General features: G+C 40.1%; 1 protein-coding gene across 2 annotated transcripts in view; it reads right to left on the minus strand.

Annotated features, from left to right (window-relative positions):
- LOC308687567 (cytochrome P450 3A30-like) overlaps positions 1–19,092 on the minus strand; it is a 90,863-nt gene that overhangs the window by 69,072 nt on the left and 2,699 nt on the right. Inside the window, exons 5-13 of one of the 2 annotated variants that reach the window (XM_081360182.1) lie at positions 15,448–15,561; positions 15,077–15,165; positions 14,697–14,845; positions 14,199–14,329; positions 14,046–14,127; positions 13,802–13,962; positions 13,500–13,726; positions 12,542–12,704; positions 12,307–12,458 (exon numbers count right to left, since the gene is read on the minus strand). In XM_081360182.1, coding sequence (XP_081216308.1) covers positions 12,354–12,458; positions 12,542–12,704; positions 13,500–13,726; positions 13,802–13,962; positions 14,046–14,127; positions 14,199–14,329; positions 14,697–14,845; positions 15,077–15,165; positions 15,448–15,561 — 1,221 coding nt within the window. In that variant the 3' untranslated portion in view covers positions 12,307–12,353. Of the gene's footprint in view, positions 1–12,021; positions 12,459–12,541; positions 12,705–13,499; positions 13,727–13,801; positions 13,963–14,045; positions 14,128–14,198; positions 14,330–14,696; positions 14,846–15,076; positions 15,166–15,447; positions 15,562–19,092 lie in introns of those variants that run through there. The other variant, XM_081360181.1, reaches the window with a different exon arrangement.

Here is a 19,092-nt window from a genome sequence, read left to right on the forward strand (position 1 = left end):
GTAGGTGAATCAAAGAAAACTGGATGGGCCAGTTAAAAAAAAAAAAAAAAAAAAAAAAAAACGGGTTCCCCTTCATCTCCGTTTCAGCGCTTTTCTGCGGCACTGAGGACAGCGACTCAGTAGCCTACCTGAATTTAATGCGTAATTAGCATAGGTTTAAAAAAAAATTAAACAGGAATTTTTTGTTGCTTTTTTATTACAGTTACAATTTCATTTAATTTATTGTTTAATAAAATGATAGGCCTATTATTTTTAGTTTATTAACAGCAACAACAGCTGTAAAGATGAAGTTGACGATCGCCATCTCCGTAGTACGCGCCTATAGAGAGAAATGCACATCATGAATTACATAACCAGAGAGTAGCCTATTTCTTTTCGTTTTAAATTGTTAAAAAGACATTTCAAGCTTTCTTAAGATAGGCTATATTTTATGTCTGTGAGGCATATGCTGAGTTTCGTTAAGTTAGGATGAGATGCGCTCCTGTTCACGAGCAATGCAAGTGACTGCGCGGCCGGGCGCCTCTATGATTGTTGTCTGTTATATTTAAATATTTGTATTTATTAAATGCAGGCAATTGGTTGATAAAAAAATAAAAATAAAATTAAGATACAATTTATACAAAACGAAATTCACTTTAAAAAAAGTCTTTCAGCAAAACTTAATTAAGTGGTCAAAATCATGTCTGACGCGCTCCATGTCTCTCGATATTGCTCATCCTATCTTACTCGTGCGGTTCACTTTTCATAATCAACATAGATGAAAAAATAACATTATAATATTTTAACAAATATGAAACTAAATGCGCTTATTTAATGGCAACAACACAGTAGGCCTACAGACTCTCTATTTGTACAACTTGCTGCACATTCATTTTATTCTGAATTTTGCACACATAAGTTGAAAGGCATTTGTTTGTGCATGCATGTAAAACATATCTGCAACATTCATCAAGTTCACTGATAATTATGCGTGCATTTATTAATTATTATCAGAGAGAGAGAGAGAGAGAGAGAGAGAGAGAGAGAGAGAGAGTGTGTGTGTGTGTGTGTGTGTGTGTGTGTGTGTGTGTGTGTGTGTGTGTGTGTGAAACGGCACAGGTTTTGTGATTTTGGCTAAAAACGGCATAATCATCATTTAAAGACCACTGAGAATGTTTAAAAATAGCTCAAAATATGATCAGAGTGGGACTTTATAATAATGTAACAAGGAGCATGTAAACTGCGTTGTTTGTTTATGGAATGGATCGCAAATAGATCTGAATGAAGAAACGTACCATAGTAGAAAATGTACCAGGCCCACCCGGGCCCAGTGGTATCAGGACCAATGAATCCACAGCATCTCAAACGTCGGCCGTGTCATTCTAAAATGTTGCACCCAGAGACTTTCTGTAAAGTGTCTCTCCACAACTTCCTCCCAGAACGCCGTATTGCATGGTCTCGATCTCCCAGACCCTTGGACTTCGTCGTGTAACGGTATAGTTAATTTGAGCCCTATCAGATGAGCAACTGTTTAATTCTGCCGTCGTCTTCTGATATTTCGGACACTTGCAATTATTTGTGAAATTGAAATGACAGTAAGCTGGCAAATTTCAATTAACTGCCTGAATACTCTCTCCATTATTATTTTTTATTTTTTATTTGTTTGTTTGGTGTTGGCGGGTGTGCTGACTGGAACCCCAAAAGGTAGAATTTGCGATAAAAAATAAAATAAAATAAAAGATGTATGGAAACGGCTCAAGGGCACATTTTTTTTGCGATACACCAAAACATATGCGACAAATCGCTTTCGTCATTCGTGACGTCATCACGCACACAATCTTACGCCGGTTTCACACCGCAAGCGTCAGCGGCGCGTGAGCAGCGCGTATTTTTTCCGGCGTCCATGTTATTCAATGAGTGCATTCACACCGCACGCAGAAGCGGCGCGGCAGCGCGTAGCAGGAGCAGAGCTAGTGATGGCCAAATGAAGCATTTCGAAGCATTATTGCTTTCTGATACAATTGTGTCGAAAATGGTTCATTACTCGAAGCTTCATTCAGATAGAAATTGCAGCACCATCTCCTGGTGAAGTAAATGTAATGCAACAAAGCTGACAACCATAACGCCCCGTTTATTACGTGTTTACCGAGGTGATCAAAGCTGAAACAGTGTTTGCTGTGAAACTCATTTATGTAGGTGAATTTTACAGATACTAATGAATTTCATGTGTTCACCTTGATAATAAACGATTAAGCAGGATGTGTCTGTGTAATTATTTCTTTAGACAAGGACAGAAGATCAAAAAGTTTGAAACCATCACAGAAATTCTAATGGTTTATATTAAAATAGTAACCATTGGCTTTTTACCATTTAAACCACTACATAATTCTTTTTTGTAGTGTGTTCGGGACATATTCCATTAGGATTTAATGCCCCCACCAATACAACCCAACACATAGAGACCCACAGAGACCACTACAATTCCCATTACAACCAATAAATTCCCATGAAAAACATTAAATCCAATAGAATTTCTGTAATGGTTTCTATAGTTTTTTTTTTTTTTTTACCTTCACTTTTATAAGAAATACAGCCGCCAGGTTTCAAACCTGCCAACACTGGATTGGGCTGTCAAAGCAGCCATGTGGTTCACTACAGGAGTGAAGCAGTGTGTTTGCTTCAGACGTCATTTTCACGTGACTAGTGACGTAATGATACAAGCTCCGAAGCAGTGGTTCATTGCAAGGACCGTTCGAGTTTGAAGCAAGCTTCGGAGCGTCGGTGTCAGACGTAACATCACTAAGCAGAGCAGGAACAGCAGTGCCGCGATAGTTTCGGCGCCCAGTCTATTTTTAACGCGCCGCTTACCCCTCATTTACGGCCCATTCACACCGGACGCCGAAAAGCGACGCTGAAGCAGCGCGGAACGGAGGCCGCTGCCTTTCGGCGCCCATGTTAACCTATGGTGTCGTTCATACCAGACGCGGTGCGCCGCGGCGCGTCGCGGCCGGCCCGCGCCGTGAAGTGCCAGTTTCGGCGTCTGGTCTATTTTTTTCACGAGCCGCGAGTGATCCGCGTCCATTCCGGCAGGAAGTCACACCAAGAAACACGAGACATCCGGTCAATTGTCAAAATATAAGCAATTTTCTAATTAAAATACCGCGAGTATTAACAAAAAGTATTAATACAAGAAGTGTACAAACTTCTTGGTTATAGAAACATGGTGTATTCATTTTATGAGGTTATTTACTTACCCATGATGTAAAAAATAGCTCTGAATAAACAACAACTGAGCAGAAGCGCTTGTAGACCGCCGCGGAGAATACGCGTCTAGTGTGAACAGGCAGGCGCCGGACCGCGCGTGATTTTCCGTTCCGCGTCGCTTCGGCGTCCTGTGTGAACCAGGGGTTACACCGCACACGTCTGCAGCGCATTACGGCTGCGACACGGCTACCGGAGCTGATCGCGCCCATTCAAGTCAATGCTTGTGTTTACACCGGCCGCGACGCGGCGCGTTTCAGAAGCTTCCCAGAAGCGGCTCTCCGCGCCGCTTCGCTAAATATAGGCGCCTAGTCTATTTTTGACGGACGCGCGTCCAAGTCGCACCAGAAATACAAAATAAAAGTTAAAAAAACATTGTCAAATTCAAAATAAACACCCTGTGCAAACTCCCAAACGTATTACACACCAATATCCTTGGTAGAAACCATAGACTGTATGGTAGAAACCCAAAAATCAAGAAAAACCACGTCGGACAGGCAAATCACGTGGTCTCGCGCATCCAGTCGCTCCGCTTCTGAAGTGCTCCTGGTGTGAGTTGGCACTGCGTGGAGGACGGAATAAAACCTTGTCGCAGACGTAATGCACCGCACACGTGTGCAGAGTAAATGAGGGGTTACGCTGAATTAAAGTGACAATGCATTGATCATGGCCAAAATACACTGCAGTTTTATCCAAAAAGCGCATTGATGATATCTATTGTGTTTTAAACAGTCAATCAAATGACCAACAGCAATTTAAAAAGAAAACAAATGTCCAAAAACAAACTTGTTGCCAGAACAATAAAAACAAAGATGAACCAAAAGTTATATAAATGAAATTATTAATAAAATAAGCTTCCTGACAAGTCTTTTCTCTTAAATGTATTTGAAAACGAAATAAAGCAATGCCAACTTATCCATTATAGAGTAGCCTACTCTGTCTGTACAAAACCAGCAGTTCAGGCGCGCATGACAAACGCTGCCAGTGTGAAAGCAAAACGCGCGTGTCCTGCTCCTGCTCACCATATGCACTGCTCCTGCGCTGCTTATGCTCTGCTAATGCATGCAGTGTGAAACCGGCATTATCGGTAAAAGGCCAATTGAATGGAAACAGTCTGGAGACGGCAAAGTTCGTAATGTTTTTTTTTTTTTATCGCATATTCACTTTGTCGATAACATAACAGCTCAAAAAGTGGATGTAAACTAGGCTACTGGCTGTTACTTTGCGTGTGCGATATTGCGGGCGGAGTGTCTCATGTCTCGCTGCTAGTCGAGTTTAGATTGTTTTTTAAGTGCAAGGTTGAACTTTTATATTACACACAAGTTTACTTCAGTTGTATTTCAGTTCCTAGTTCTGTCAATCGAGTCAGTATGTGTTATTTGTGTAATGAAAGTTTGAGAATATGTTAGGTTATACACGGTAATATAGAGCAACTTATACCTGTTTGTGGTATGCGTAGCTAATAAGGAATATACGGTAGACAGTGAGTCAAGACGGTGTGTTCATGCTGTTACATGTGACGCAGTTGAAAAATAAAGAACAGAAACGGAGCAACACTTTTGGTGTTTGGTAAGGTTTGTATCAAACAAACAAAAGGTTACAGTTTATAACACTTTCAGCTCTATCCTTTCCAGGGCAGTCCTGTGCAAGGATTTACAATGACTACTTTCTTTATATGCAGTTCAAGCGGTATGATTAACTTGTTCTCGTCCGAGTTTGTCAAGTTAAGAGATACAGCAGAGCAATATCATTCAAAGAATTCTTGTAAAAACTAAACTGAAGATGAACTATATTCTCTTCAGGGCTGCAACGACATCAAAAACGCAACAACACTTCTACAAAAGCACTCGTATATATAGGAACGTTGGTTACATCAGTTCCTGGGCCTATGCTAGGGTCTTTCCCAGAGGAAGTAAAACCATGTGAATAACAAATCATATGACAATGTAAAGCATATGACAAGCATAAATCATGAAACAATGTGCTCTCAATACTGTTTGAATGCCTTCTGTTTGTGATGCAAAAGACTATGCGCGCTAACCATTACCACAGTAAACGCTTAAAGATACGCATAGTAAAAAACAGTGAACGCTTTAAGAAATCAGACCAATCATAAAGGCTATCACAATCATGTTTTTATTTTATCAGTCAGTAGTATCTCGTCTCATTATACCGGACTATCATAAAATAAAGCAACTTTTTTCCGGGAGCTTCCCCTGTTTCTCTGACTGAAAATAGCCCATCTGTATGGGAGTCGAGTGCTAAAGCTCCTCAGCAGGTCGTATTTTTGGTGGCATACATTTGTAGAAGTTATCATTCTTTCTAAATGTGATGTAAATATGTCCTGTAACTACCAAATAAACAGAAACGGACGCGACTGAAGAAGTGTGTCCACTTTCTTTTGTGAAATAGAGCTAACGGTAATTTATTTCTGTGTGACTAACATGCAATTTTGACATAAATTAATTCATTATGATCAATGTATCACTTATTGTAAACCTGTGGTAAAACATCGATGCTTGGGTTTTAAATATTCAAGTAAACAACAAAAATGCCAGCAAATGATCATGTTTGTGTTGAACGCTGTTTCAAGTGATTTCTGATAGTTTCTGATATAACTTCCATTTGTTGGTGAAATGATGGGTTAGTGTGACGTTGTTCCAGAGAGGCGTGTTACGGGCGTGTTTTAGTGAAGCGCTGTGGAGCTTCTGGCCCGATAGTGGCAACGCAGGCCCGGTGCTATTAGCCCGGCATGGCCCGTTTAAAGCCCTGGGTCGCACTGGCCCGACAGTGGAAACGCGGCTACTGAGTCCCGCTCACACACACACACTGCCCGGAGCCGCCCTTCCACTCACGTCACTTTTGTAAAATCCCCTACAGCGCGAAACATGAGTCCCGCAAACGCGGCGCCGACTCCGCCGAGGAGTTGTGTGTAATCGGAGGACAAATATAGCTCCTTAGTTTCGAAATGGTTTTGGGTACAAAATGATCGCGTTGAAAATAAAGGCGCTTGTCTAGCGTTAGAAGCCGCGGCTCATTTAAGAAAATGACAGCTCAGAAGAGACGCCACTTTAGTTTGAGGTAGTGCTAACAATAATAAAGAAAGATGATTATCATCATCACCTTATCTGCTCCCATTGATGATCCTTCCTCAAATGTAGATGTAATGTATTTCCAAATTTGCACGCTTCATCCTGTCGTCTGCCCTGGCTCTAACCTCGAGTGTTTAGCCTTTATTTTTCGCAAACTTTGAGAGCGCGCGCCGCGAACCCAAACACTGTGACCGCGCGCCAAATGTTTTTATTGGTTTATTAAGTACAAACAGGCGAGTTATGAAAAATTGAGTGTGAGGAATAATTTGTTCAATTCACACGAAAAGATCTTGGAATGAGATGGCTAACTGTAGTAGCGTTTAGTCCACTGTCTATAATAACCTTATTTAGAGATCACTTTTTTTTTTTTTACCAGCTACTGATCAGTTAAGTTGATACGTACGGTGTAGATTTTAGGACATCCTCAGACCTCAGGCATATGAAGACAAGGCATCATGCCTCAGACTAAAAGGCTTCAGTCATTGGACAAAACGGCATCGCGCCTCAGACTGAAAAGCTTCAGGTCTCAGGAAAAACAATGTCAGGTGTCAGGTCTCGTACAATTAGGCATCAGATGAAACAGCCTCAGACAAAAAGGCATCAGACATAAAGGCATCGGACGAAACAGCCTCAGACAAAAAGGCATCAGACGAAACGGACTCAGACTAAAAGGCATCGGACGAAACAGCCTCAGACAAAAAGGCATCAGACGAAACGGACTCAGACTAAAAGGCATCGGACGAAACAGACTCAGACAAAAAGGCATCAGACATAAAGGCATCGGACGAAACAGCCTCAGACAAAAAGGCATCAGACGAAACGGACTCAGACTAAAAGGCATCAGACATAAAGGCATCGGACGAAACAGCCTCAGACTAAAAGGCATCAGACGAAACGGACTCAGACTAAAAGGCATCAGACATAAAGGCATCGGACGAAACAGCCTCAGACATAAAGGCATCGGACGAAACAGCCTCAGACATAAAGGCATCGGACGAAACGGACTCAGACTAAAAGGCATCAGACTAAAAGGCATCAGACGAAACGGACTCAGACTAAAAGGCATCAGACGAAACGGACTCAGACTAAAAGGCATCAGACGAAACGGACTCAGACTAAAAGGCATCAGACATAAAGGCATCGGACGAAACAGACTCAGATGGAGTTTGGAGGTTCGCATTGCCCCGCCCCATGTGACATCACATGTACGCGATTCATAGCTCGAAAGAACGCTTTACTTGATACATTTCTGAAGTCTCTAAGGTTGATTAAAAACAAGAAAAGTGACAGATTCTTGAAATATTATGATGATATTTATGATGATATCAAGTAAAGCGTTCTTTCGAGCTATGAATCGCGTACATGTGATGTCACATGGGGCGGGGCAATGCGAACCTCCAAACTCCATCTGAGTCTGTTTCGTCCGATGCCTTTATGTCTGATGCCTTTTTGTCTGAGTCCGTTTCGTCCGATGCCTTTATGTCTGATGCCTTTTTGTCTGAGGCTGTTTCGTCTGATGCCTAATTGTACGAGACCTGACACCTGACATTGTTTTTCCTGAGACCTGAAGCTTTTCAGTCTGAGGCGCGATGCCGTTTTGTCCAATGACTGAAGCCTTTTAGTCTGAGGCATGATGCCTTGTCTTCATATGCCTGAGGTCTGAGGATGTCCTAAAATCTACACCGTACTGGAGAGAGACTGAAGAGTGGAGAGAGCTCAAACAGCGCGCGCTCACTCAACCGCTGAGTATCGTCAGAGGGTGGGGGAGGGGTGCATTGTTTTAATTGATTTAATTTATGCGTGTTAAAAATTAATAATATTGATTTTAAGTAATAGGCTATTTGTGGTTCTTGAAACAGATCAGTTTAATGATCCATTCCCAAATAATGTGATGGAAATTTCACAACTATATTAGCTAAGCGTATTTTAAATATATAATTGCTTATAGTCAAATACTAAATTATTTTAGAGAAAAACTTCAAACTTAAATACAACTGTAAATTTCAGACAAATGAATTGTTGGAGTTTTAGTCAATTATTTCGGTATGTTCAACTCAAACTATCAAGTAAATGATATTTAGAGATTTTATCAAGTTAATAAAGTTAATTATTACTGTGATATTTACTAAGCCACTGAATATTTTTTTAAAGTGATAAGCATAAGAATCACTTCGACATTTAGGAAAGTTTTATGTTTGTAGGTTAAGAATAGAACTGTTGTATACCATTGTTGTACTGCGATAAAGTTTAGAGAAATTGTCACAAATGAAAATAAAATCTGGTGATGCAGGATTTAAAATGAAAACTATTGATATGTGAAATATGCAAATGTATCTTGTAGAATACACTCTAATAACTAATTTTGTAATTAAAATGTGTGCTTGTGTGTGTAGTTTAAATGTTGTGTTTCATCTAAGGCTAATTATACAGTATACAGTAACCATGATTGACTACAGGCATAGGGCTCGACTTAGGACAAGATAAGAACAAGCATGAGTTAAGTAAAGCCTTATACTGACTGGTAAACTGCACTGTTTTATACACATCCATGCTGGACATTCATATTAAATTAGCATTATTTTCCTATGTTTTTACGTCATGAAAATCTATATGGCTTTAGTTGTATGTAGGACATATTTGACATTAAAAATACATTAATATTATGCTATTTATATATGTGGTTTTTGCAGCATATATGTCCCTTACAATATTCTGTTGGAACATATAAGAATCACAGATGTTTTTAGCAAACCTTTTCCATATGGGATACTATGTCTGATTTCAAAGAAATTGATGGCAAAATTTTGGAAGAAACCGTACAGCACCTTAAAACATCAACCTGCGCCATTGACACACTTCCCACATCATTTTTCAAAAGTGTGTTAAACAGTCTAGAAGCAGATCTTCTAGAAGTGGTAAATGCCTCACTTCTCTCTGGGAGTTTTCCAAACTCCCTGAAAACTGCAGTTGTCAAGCCCCTCCTGAAAAAGAGCAATCTGGATAAGACCATATTAAGCAACTATAGGCCGATCTCAAATCTTCCTTTCATAGGCAAGATCATTGAAAAAGTTGTCTTCAATCAGCTGAACAAATTCTTATGCTCGAATGGATACTTTGACAATTTTCAGTCTGGTTTCCGACCGCACCACAGCACAGAGACAGCGCTCATAAAGATAATAGACGATATTCGCTTAAATACTGATTCAGGCAAACTATCAGTGCTGGTGTTACTCGACCTCAGTGCTGCATTTGACACTGTAGATCATAACATACTTCTGGACAGGCTGGAAAACTGGGTGGGGCTTTCTGGGATAGTCCTAAAATGGTTCAGGTCATACTTAGATGGGAGAGGTTATTATGTGAGTATAGGAGACCATAAGTCTAAGTGGACATCCATGACATGCGGAGTCCCTCAAGGCTCAATTCTTGCGCCACTCCTGTTCAACCTGTATATGCTCCCAATGAGCCAAATAATGAGAAAGAACCAAATCTCTTACCACAGCTATGCAGACGACACACAGCTCTACTTAGCCCTATCGCCTAACGATTACAGCCCCATTGACTCCCTGTGCCAATGCATTGATGAAGTCAAAAGTTGGATGTGTCAAAACTTTCTTCAGTTAAACAAAGACAAAACTGAAGTCATTGCGTCTGGAAACAAAGATGAAGTTCTCAAGGTGAACGCATACCTTCACTCTAGGGGTCAAACAACTAAAAATCAAGTCAGGAATCTTGGTGTGACACTAGAGTCAGACCTTAGTTTCAGTAGTCATGTCAAAGCAATAACTAAATCAGCATACTATCATCTGAAAAATATTGCAAGAATAAGATGCTTTGTTTCTAGACAAGACTTAGAGAAACTTGTGCATGCTTTCATCACCAGCAGGGTGGATTATTGTAATGGACTCCTCACTGGCCTTCCCAAAAAGACCATAAGACAGTTGCAGCTCATACAGAACGCTGCCGCCAGGATTCTGAGCAGAACCAGAAAATATGAACACATCACACCAGTCCTCAGGTCTTTACACTGGCTCCCAGTTAAATTTAGGATTGATTTTAAAGTATTATTACTGGTATATAAATCATTCAATGGCCTAGGACCTCAATACATTGCAGATATGCTCACTGAATATAAACCCAACAGATCACTCAGATCATTAGGATCATATCAGCTAGAAATACCAAGGGTTCATTTTAAGCACGGCGAGTCCACTTTTAGATATTATGCTGGAACAGCTTCCAGAGGAGATCAGATGTGCTCCTACTGTAGTCACTTTCAAATCCAGACTCAAAACACTTCTGTTTAGCTATGCATTTACTGAATGAGCACTGTGCCAATGTTCGTCCGACTATTTGTTCTGTACTGTATTTTGTTTTTTATTTTTCTAAACTGTTTTAATTATTCTTATTTCTTTTTATTATTTTAATTTCTTCTATGTAAAGCGCTTTGAATTGCCATTGTGTATGAAATGTGCTATATAAATAAACTTGCCTTGCCTTGCCTTCACTTGTTCCACTGGCTGACCCTGGATGCTAAGTGGCTGGAACAGAGGTGATGCCTTGTCTCTGCCCCCACAGCATAGCTCCTTCGTTTTTGTAATGTTGAGCTCCAAGGAGAGCTCAACAAAAGTTTGGGACAGATTATTTACTACCTGCTGGTAGCGAGTTAGGGCATCAATGTTAGACGTGTGCAACCAAAGCAATGTCATCAGCATATTTAAAAAGTGCCATACCTTCACTGTTACACAAGATGTTGTTGGTGTACACAGAGAAGAGGATTGGGGATAAAACACAGCCTTGGGGGACACTATAGAATCTATTTGTTATTGTAATCTGAACAGAAGAGCGGTGTTTTGTCCCGCGACTACAGTGTCTCACGGTCACCCAGTTGCCCTGCTGCACGGGCTCTATAGCCGGAACCAAACAATGTACAGAGTTCACTATGCATATACATATACAGTATATAAAGCCCTTGCACACTTACTATCCTCGATTAAAGTTTGGATGCGTGTGTGTATTTCTGAAATCTTCTCCATCAGCCTGACTATCTCCCTGCATTTATCACATGTTATGCCCTCAGCGCTGACAGAGGAGGCTATGCTATACATGTGACAGCTATACATTGCTCCGGGTCTTCAGGAAAAAGTTGATCAATAGGGTTTGGATAGGGAAGGGAAGTAAAAGAGATCAGATTCTTGCGTTTGAAATCACGTACCTGTAAATATAAAATAAAAAAAAGGACTTTATGTATTTTAAATTGAGATTCTAATTGCACAAAACACTATAAGCAACCATCAGTAAAAAGATCTTCAAATGTTAAGAGACATTTTTCTTGCCATAGCAAGAACTGCAGGTCATTTAAATGCTGAGTGAATCTATGATTTCTGGCAACTGGGGTGCAGATTGAACCCCTCTGCCATCCGAAATAATTGTGAATTTGTGAGTTCCATACCATAGGGTGCAACTTGTGAGAGTCTAGACTCAGTGGTAAGGGTGAGAATAGGAGGGCTGAGAGTGAGAAAGGAAGGCAGGCTGAGGATTCTGTCTGGACCCAGTCTGGACAGTAATTTATGTAATGTGCACCTTCTTAGTCAGACCTCTTAGTTTACAAGGCCAATAATACAATTGAAAATTTGGGAGAGCCAAAAAATCATCTAAAGTGTTTTTAACAGACATGACATGCACACATCAGACACATTTCTGCAGACTTTATTTCTTTGATAAAGCTTATAATTTCCATGTAATTTCTTAACAGTTTAATCTCATTTCTGCCGTTTTCTCAATCAACAAAGTAAAACCCTTAAACACGAGTCTCAGGGAACAACATAATTCGTCTGACATTCACTACTGAAGTAAAGTTGCTAAACCTCTCAGTCCGAGTCCGAAAGGCCCTGAGAACCTCAGAGTCGAATCCTCTTCTTCACTGAAGACTAGAGACTACGTCTATTCTTTTATTTTAAAAGACCCATCAAACCTTCTCCTCGGACTGAAAGAGAAGTGTGCAGCGGACGAGCTGCGTTACTATTTGTTGTTTTTACAAACGTCTGAAGCTGTCCGAGGCTCGAGTTTGAGCTTGATGGGGTCTTTGGGAGCCAGAAAACCGCTTACGCCGAGCTCTAGAGGAACCTGTGAAGAGCAAGAGAAGGTCAGTGTGAGCGAACGAATGAACGAACGTCCTCCTGTTACCAGAGACCAACCCGTCTGCTCACCTGTGTCTCCGCACACACTGAGACGTCAAACCTCTGCAGGATCTCCACGATCGCCAGCTTCATGGTCACCTGAGCAAATCGCATCCCGATGCAGTTCCTGGGACCGAGGCCGAAGGGCATGTACATGTAGGGGTCAATGGTTTCCTTGTTTCCTTTAGTGAACCTGTTAATAAGGCAGGAAAGAGTCACGTTGGGTTAAAGTATTTATACAGACAATTACTCTAAAGAACCAATCTTGGGTTCCTAGTGCAACAGTGCCGCTTACTTGCTAACCGCTAGCCTTGGTTCTGGAAGTATTTTTTTCCATTGGGATTTTACAGATATTTTCTAGAGAGTTATAATCCATGAACCAAGCCAATCAGCCATCAGAGAATGTTCTCAGATGTTCTCTCAAAGTTATGAAGAAACGTTCTTCCAGTAACATTAATGGAATATTTTCTGGTCTTTAATAACGCTCTCAAAATGTTAGTTCTAAAACATTATTTATACATTGGTCATGAAGCAGTTATCCTGAAATATTTTAGTTGGCTGTTTGTCTAACATATTTTAAATGTAACTACTTCAAGAACTTTTAAAAGTTAGAAAACTGGACATTAAAATAGTTCTCTAAATGCAGTTTTATTGTTTTGATTCACTGATTGGTGGAGATTTATTTGGGTTTAATGGGTAATGTATTTTCTCACCAGGATTCTCTTAAACAATTGATAAACAATTCTTTGAAAAAGTAATTTAAAATAATGTGGAATGGTGGCAAAAAAGCAGAGACCATTGATGAACAACCTTGTAGTAAGGTACGGTAAGTAAGGTCTGTCTTAAATGTTTTATAAGTTATCATTAAAAATCAATTCCCCTATGTGGAAAATGAATGGGATTTTCAATTCCAGACCCGACTGTTGTGCTCTATTGTGGCTGGTGGAGCTTGACTGCATGATGAGAAACAGGAGAAACCCGTCCTGACCTCTCTGGTTTGAAGCTCTCTGGGTCGCTCCAGTAATCCGGGTCTCTGTGGAGGGCGAAGGTCGGGATCATGACGACCATATCTTTAGGGATAATGACGCCGTTGATTTCCACCGTTTTCTTGCAGACCCGTTCGAGTCGAGCTGCAACAGGGAACAGCCGGAGGGACTCATTCAGCGCGGCGTCCAGATAGTCCATGTTCATGACGGCTTCGTAGTCCACCGGGGCCTTCAACACACAATCAATGGTTAAAGTCTCAAACTCCTCACGCCAATCCCAACGAGTGTTTCAATGGAGTACTACCTTATTTGGGAAGGTCTCGTCGATCTCCTCCTGCAGTTTCTTCATGGCCTCTGGGTTGGTTGCGAGATTGTAGAAGAAGAACGACAGAGTGCTGCTGCTAGTCTCGTAACCGGCGAAGATGAAGATCATGGACTGCGATAAGATCTCGTGGTCGCTCAGACCTGCACAGGACACGGTTTAAGGTATGTGTCTTCACATATGGAAGAAAGATCTTTCTTATGGTTAACCATCTGAGATGCTTCACCTTTCTCTGTGTGTTCCTGGCCATGCTGAGTTTTCCCTGCCGTCTGAGAATCGACCATCAGCTGCAGGAAGTCAACTCTCTTCTGCAGGAATTCAGGAGAGTATTTTAAAACATCATGACTTTATAGTTGTTCATGTTAAGTGTTTGTTGTACCTTCTTGTGGTCGTTGACCACTCTTTCAGACTTGATCTTCTGCAAGGCAGCGTAGAAGAAATCGGTCACAGATGTTGGGAAAAATGCTAAATCCATTTTTTCCAGGACGGGGATGACGAAAGGAAACAAAGCTACAGAAGAAATTGTAAAATCTCTTAACAGGGAACATTCTCAGGACTTTGGCTAATGTTCTGGCAAGATTCTCTCAAAGTTATGAACAAATGTTCCTCCATTAACATTCATGAAATGTTCATTCAAAGTTTTCTGGTCTTTAATAATGTTCTCAAACATTAACACAAAAACATTATTTATACATCGGCCATGGAGTGTTTTTTCCTGTAACATTTTTTAAATGTTACTACTTTTTTCAGAACATTCAAAGGTTACATTCCCATAATGTTTGTAAAATGAGAAAATGGAATGTTCCTTTAACATTTGCATAACCAAGAAAAGAGCTTTTGAAGTGTGTTATCTGACAGGCCTAGTTGAGTTATTTACCACAAATCAGGAACAGAGGGTTCAGGAAGTCAAACTTCAGCATTTTCTTAATGTTGGTCACAAATGGATCTTTGGGGTTGTTGAGGGAGTCGATGTCCACACTGAACGCTGTGCTGGTCACCACATCCATACTGTACGCACCGAAGAACCTGAACACATGCAGTCAAGAGAATGCCATTATTATTATCATCTGACAAATATACAGCCTATATACTGTACTCTATATGTAGTGAATGTTTCCACTCTCCGGGAGGTTATTAAAGTCGATTGGTGAGTTGAATTGAACACCTTTGCTCTGTTAATTATAGTGATATTATTGCTGCTCCGTTCTTATCTCTTCAGATAACGAGAAGCATTTGTGCTATTATGCAATGTCTCACTCTTTAATATCCACATTTTCTCCTCGTGTTGCTGATTTCCCCAGATTCTCAACTAGAATTTGAGAGTGTGTCTTCATGATGCCAAACATCTAGAGTGAGAAGCAGAAGCACATCATCATCATAACATCTTCATCACACACAGGTAATGTTTGATATTTATTATGAAGAGAATCATGCACACACACATCCTCCTCAGCATGAATGATTCTTTAGTTCAGTTCAAATGAGACATTTATCTCAAACTGGATTCTTGTTTGTTTTTATTGTAGCGCAATAGTACTGCCTTCACGTAACGCTTCAGATAAGCGATGTAATAAATACTGCTGTAAAACTTGTTAGCGTGAGAATGATCCAGATAAAGACTCACGGACCTCCTTTAACCTCCCGCTGGTGAAGGAGGGCGAGAGGACACTGCGTATTCTCCTCCAGTCGTCGTCTTCAACGATGGACACGGCGTCGTACAGTGGCCCGTTCAGACGGAAGTTCTGTCAGATCAGAGGACAAATGTGTATACAGTAAAGCTAAAATGACAACACAAGCACTATCTCTGGCCAGAAAAAAATTCAAATGATTGGACCTTTATATTTTACCTTCAGATAAAAGATGGGAGTAAAAATGATATTTCTATGAATCTGCTTTCTCTCATAAATCTTTTGCATTCCCTGATAAACTTTGCATTCAATCACAAATATTTTGTGTTCCCAAAGAAACTTTGCGTTCTCTCACAAATCTTTTTCTTTCCCAAGAGAAACTTTGCGTTCTTTTGCAAATCATTTGTGTTCTCAAAGAAACTTTGCGTTCTTTTGCAAATCATTTGTGTTCTCAAAGAAACTTTGCGTTCTTTTACAAATCTTTTGCGTTCTCCCAAGAGAAACTTTGCGTTCTTTTGCAAATCGTTTGCGTTCCCAAAGAAACTTTACGTTCTCTCACGAATCTTTTGCGTTCCGAAGAGAAACTTTGCGTTCTTTTACAAATCTTTTGTGTTCCCAAGAGAAAATTTGCGTTCTTTTAAAAATCTTTTGCAATCCCCGAGAAACTTCGCGTTCTCTTCCAAATCTTTTGCGTTCCCAAGAGAAACTTTGCGTTCTTTTGCAAATCGTTTGCATTCCCAAAGAAACTTTGCGTTCTTTTACAAATCTTTTGCGTTCTCCCAAGAGAAACTTTGCGTTCTTTTGCAAATCGTTTGCGTTCCCAAAAAAACTTTACGTTCTCTCCCAAATCTTTTGCGTTGCCAAGTGAAACTTTGCGTTCTTTTGCAAATCGTTTGCGTTCCCAAAGAAACTTTGAGTTCCCTCACAAATCTTTTGCATTCCCTGATAAATTTTGCATTCAATCACAAATATTTTGCTCTTCCCAAAGAAACTTTGCGTTCTCTCACGAATCTTTTGCGTTCCCAAGAGAAACTTTGCGTTCTCTCCCAAATCTTTTGCGTTCCCAAGAGAAACTTTGCGTTCTTTTGCAAATCGTTTGCGTTCCCAAAGAAACTTTACGTTCTCTCACGAATCTTTTGCGTTCCGAAGAGAAACTTTGCGTTCTTTTACAAATCTTTTGTGTTCCCAAGAGAAAATTTGCGTTCTTTTAAAAATCTTTTGCGTTCCCAAGAGAAACTTTGCGTTCTTTTGCAAATCATTTGTGTTCTCAAAGAAACTTTGCGTTCTTTTGCAAATCATTTGTGTTCTCAAAGAAACTTTGTGTTCTTTTGCAAATCATTTGTGTTCTCAAAGAAACTTTGCGTTCTTTTACAAATCTTTTGCGTTCTCCCAAGAGAAACTTTGCGTTCTTTTGCAAATCGTTTGCGTTCCCAAAGAAACTTTACGTTCTCTCACGAATCTTTTGCGTTCCGAAGAGAAACTTTGCGTTCTTTTACAAATCGTTTGTGTTCCCAAGAGAAAATTGTGTTCCCTGATAAACTTTGCATTCAATCACAAATATTTTGCTCTTCCCAAAGAAACTTTGCGTTCTCTCACGAATCTTTTGCGTTCCCAAGAGAAACTTTGCGTTCTCTCCCAAATCTTTTGCGTTCCCAAGAGAAACTTTGCGTTCTTTTGCAAATCATTTGTGTTCTCAAAGAAACTTTGCGTTCTTTTGCAAATCATTTGTGTTCTCAAAGAAACTTTGCGTTCTTTTGCAAATCATTTGTGTTCTCAAAGAAACTTTGCGTTCTTTTATAAATCTTTTGCGTTCTCCCAAGAGAAACTTTGCGTTCTTTTGCAAATCGTTTGCGTTCCCAAAGAAACTTTACGTTCTCTCACGAATCTTTTTCTCTTCCAAATCTTTTGCGTTCCCAAGAGAAACTTTGCGTTCTTTTGCAAATCGTTTGCGTTCCCAAAGAAACTTTGCGTTCTTTTACAAATCTTTTGCGTTCTCCCAAGAGAAACTTTGCGTTCTTTTGCAAATCGTTTGCGTTCCCAAAAAAACTTTACGTTCTCTCCCAAATCTTTTGCGTTCCCAAGTGAAACTTTGCGTTCTTTTGCAAATCGTTTGCGTTCTCAAAGAAACTTTGAGTTCCCTCACAAATCTTTTGCATTCCCTGATAAACTTTGCATTCAATCACAAATATTTTGCTCTTCCCAAAGAAACTTTGCGTTCTCTCACGAATCTTTTGCGTTCCCAAGAGAAACTTTGCGTTCTCTCCCAAATCTTTTGCGTTCCCAAGAGAAACTTTGCGTTCTTTTGCAAATCGTTTGCGTTCCCAAAGAAACTTTGCGTTCTTTTGCAAATCTTTTGCGTTCTCCCAAGAGAAACTTTGCGTTCTCTCACAAATCTTTTGCGTTCCCAAGAGAAACTTTGCGTTCTTTTACAAATCTTTTGCTTTCCCAAAGAAACTTTGCGTTCTTTTACAAATCTTTTGCGTTCTCTCCCAAATCTTTTGTGTTCCCAAGAGAAACTTTGCGTTCTTTCCCAAATCCTTTGCTTTCCCAAAGAAACTTTGCGTTCTTTTGCAAATCGTTTGCGTTCCCAAGAGAAACTTTGCGTTCTCTCCCAAATCTTTTGCGTTCCCAAGAGAAACTTTGCGTTCTTTTGCAAATCGTTTGCGTTCCCAAAGAAACTTTGCGTTCTTTTGCAAATCGTTTGCGTTCCCAAAGAAACTTTGAGTTCCCTCACAAATCTTTTGCGTTCCCAAGAGAAACTTTGCTTTCTTTTGCAAATCGTTTGCATTCCCAAAGAAACTTTACGTTCTCACACAAATCTTTTGCGTTCCCAAGAGAAACTTTGCATTCTTTTAGAAATCTTTTGCGCTCCCAAGAGAAACTTTGCGTCCTTTTACAAATCTTTTGCGTTCCCAAAGAAACTTTGCGATCTCTCCCAAATCTTTTGCGTTCCCAAGAGAAACTTTGCTTTCTTTTGCAAAACGTTTGCGTTCCCAAAGAAACTTTGCGTTCTTTTGCAAATCGTTTGCGTTCCCAAAGAAACTTTGCGTTCTCTCCCAAATCTTTTGCTTTCCCAAAGAAACTTTACATTCTCTCACAAATCTTTTGCGTTCCCAAGAGAAACTTGTCACGTAAATTACAGAAAACAAAGGGAGAACTCAAATGCAAAGGGAAAAAGATATTTATTACAAAAGAAACACTAAACACAAAACAAAACCCACGAGGGGGAAAACATAACTAAATACAAAACAACAACTTCAAAAACGAACACACCAAAAGGGGTCACGGGAGAACAGGAGACGTGTACAAGACAACGATCCGACACAGACTGCAAACACAAAGGAACTTATAAAAGGGACAAATCAGGCAGGTAATGAGGGAACAACAGGTGGGACAAATGAAACCAATAATGAGATAACAAGGAGGGTGGGGTCAAAACAGAGACAGGAACACAAACACCACATGTGCTACACAAGACAGGACAGGCATGTGACAAAACTTTGCGTTCTTTTACAAATCTTTTGCGTTCCCAAAGAAACTTTGCGATCTCTCCCAAATCTTTTGCGTTCCCAAGAGAAACTTTGCGTTCTTTTGCAAAACGTTTGCTTTCCCAAAGAAACTTTGAGTTCCCTCACAAATCTTTTG

This window comes from Scardinius erythrophthalmus (assembly GCF_964197995.2).
Source record: "Scardinius erythrophthalmus genome assembly, chromosome: 3".
Lineage (NCBI taxonomy): Eukaryota > Metazoa > Chordata > Actinopteri > Cypriniformes > Leuciscidae > Scardinius > Scardinius erythrophthalmus.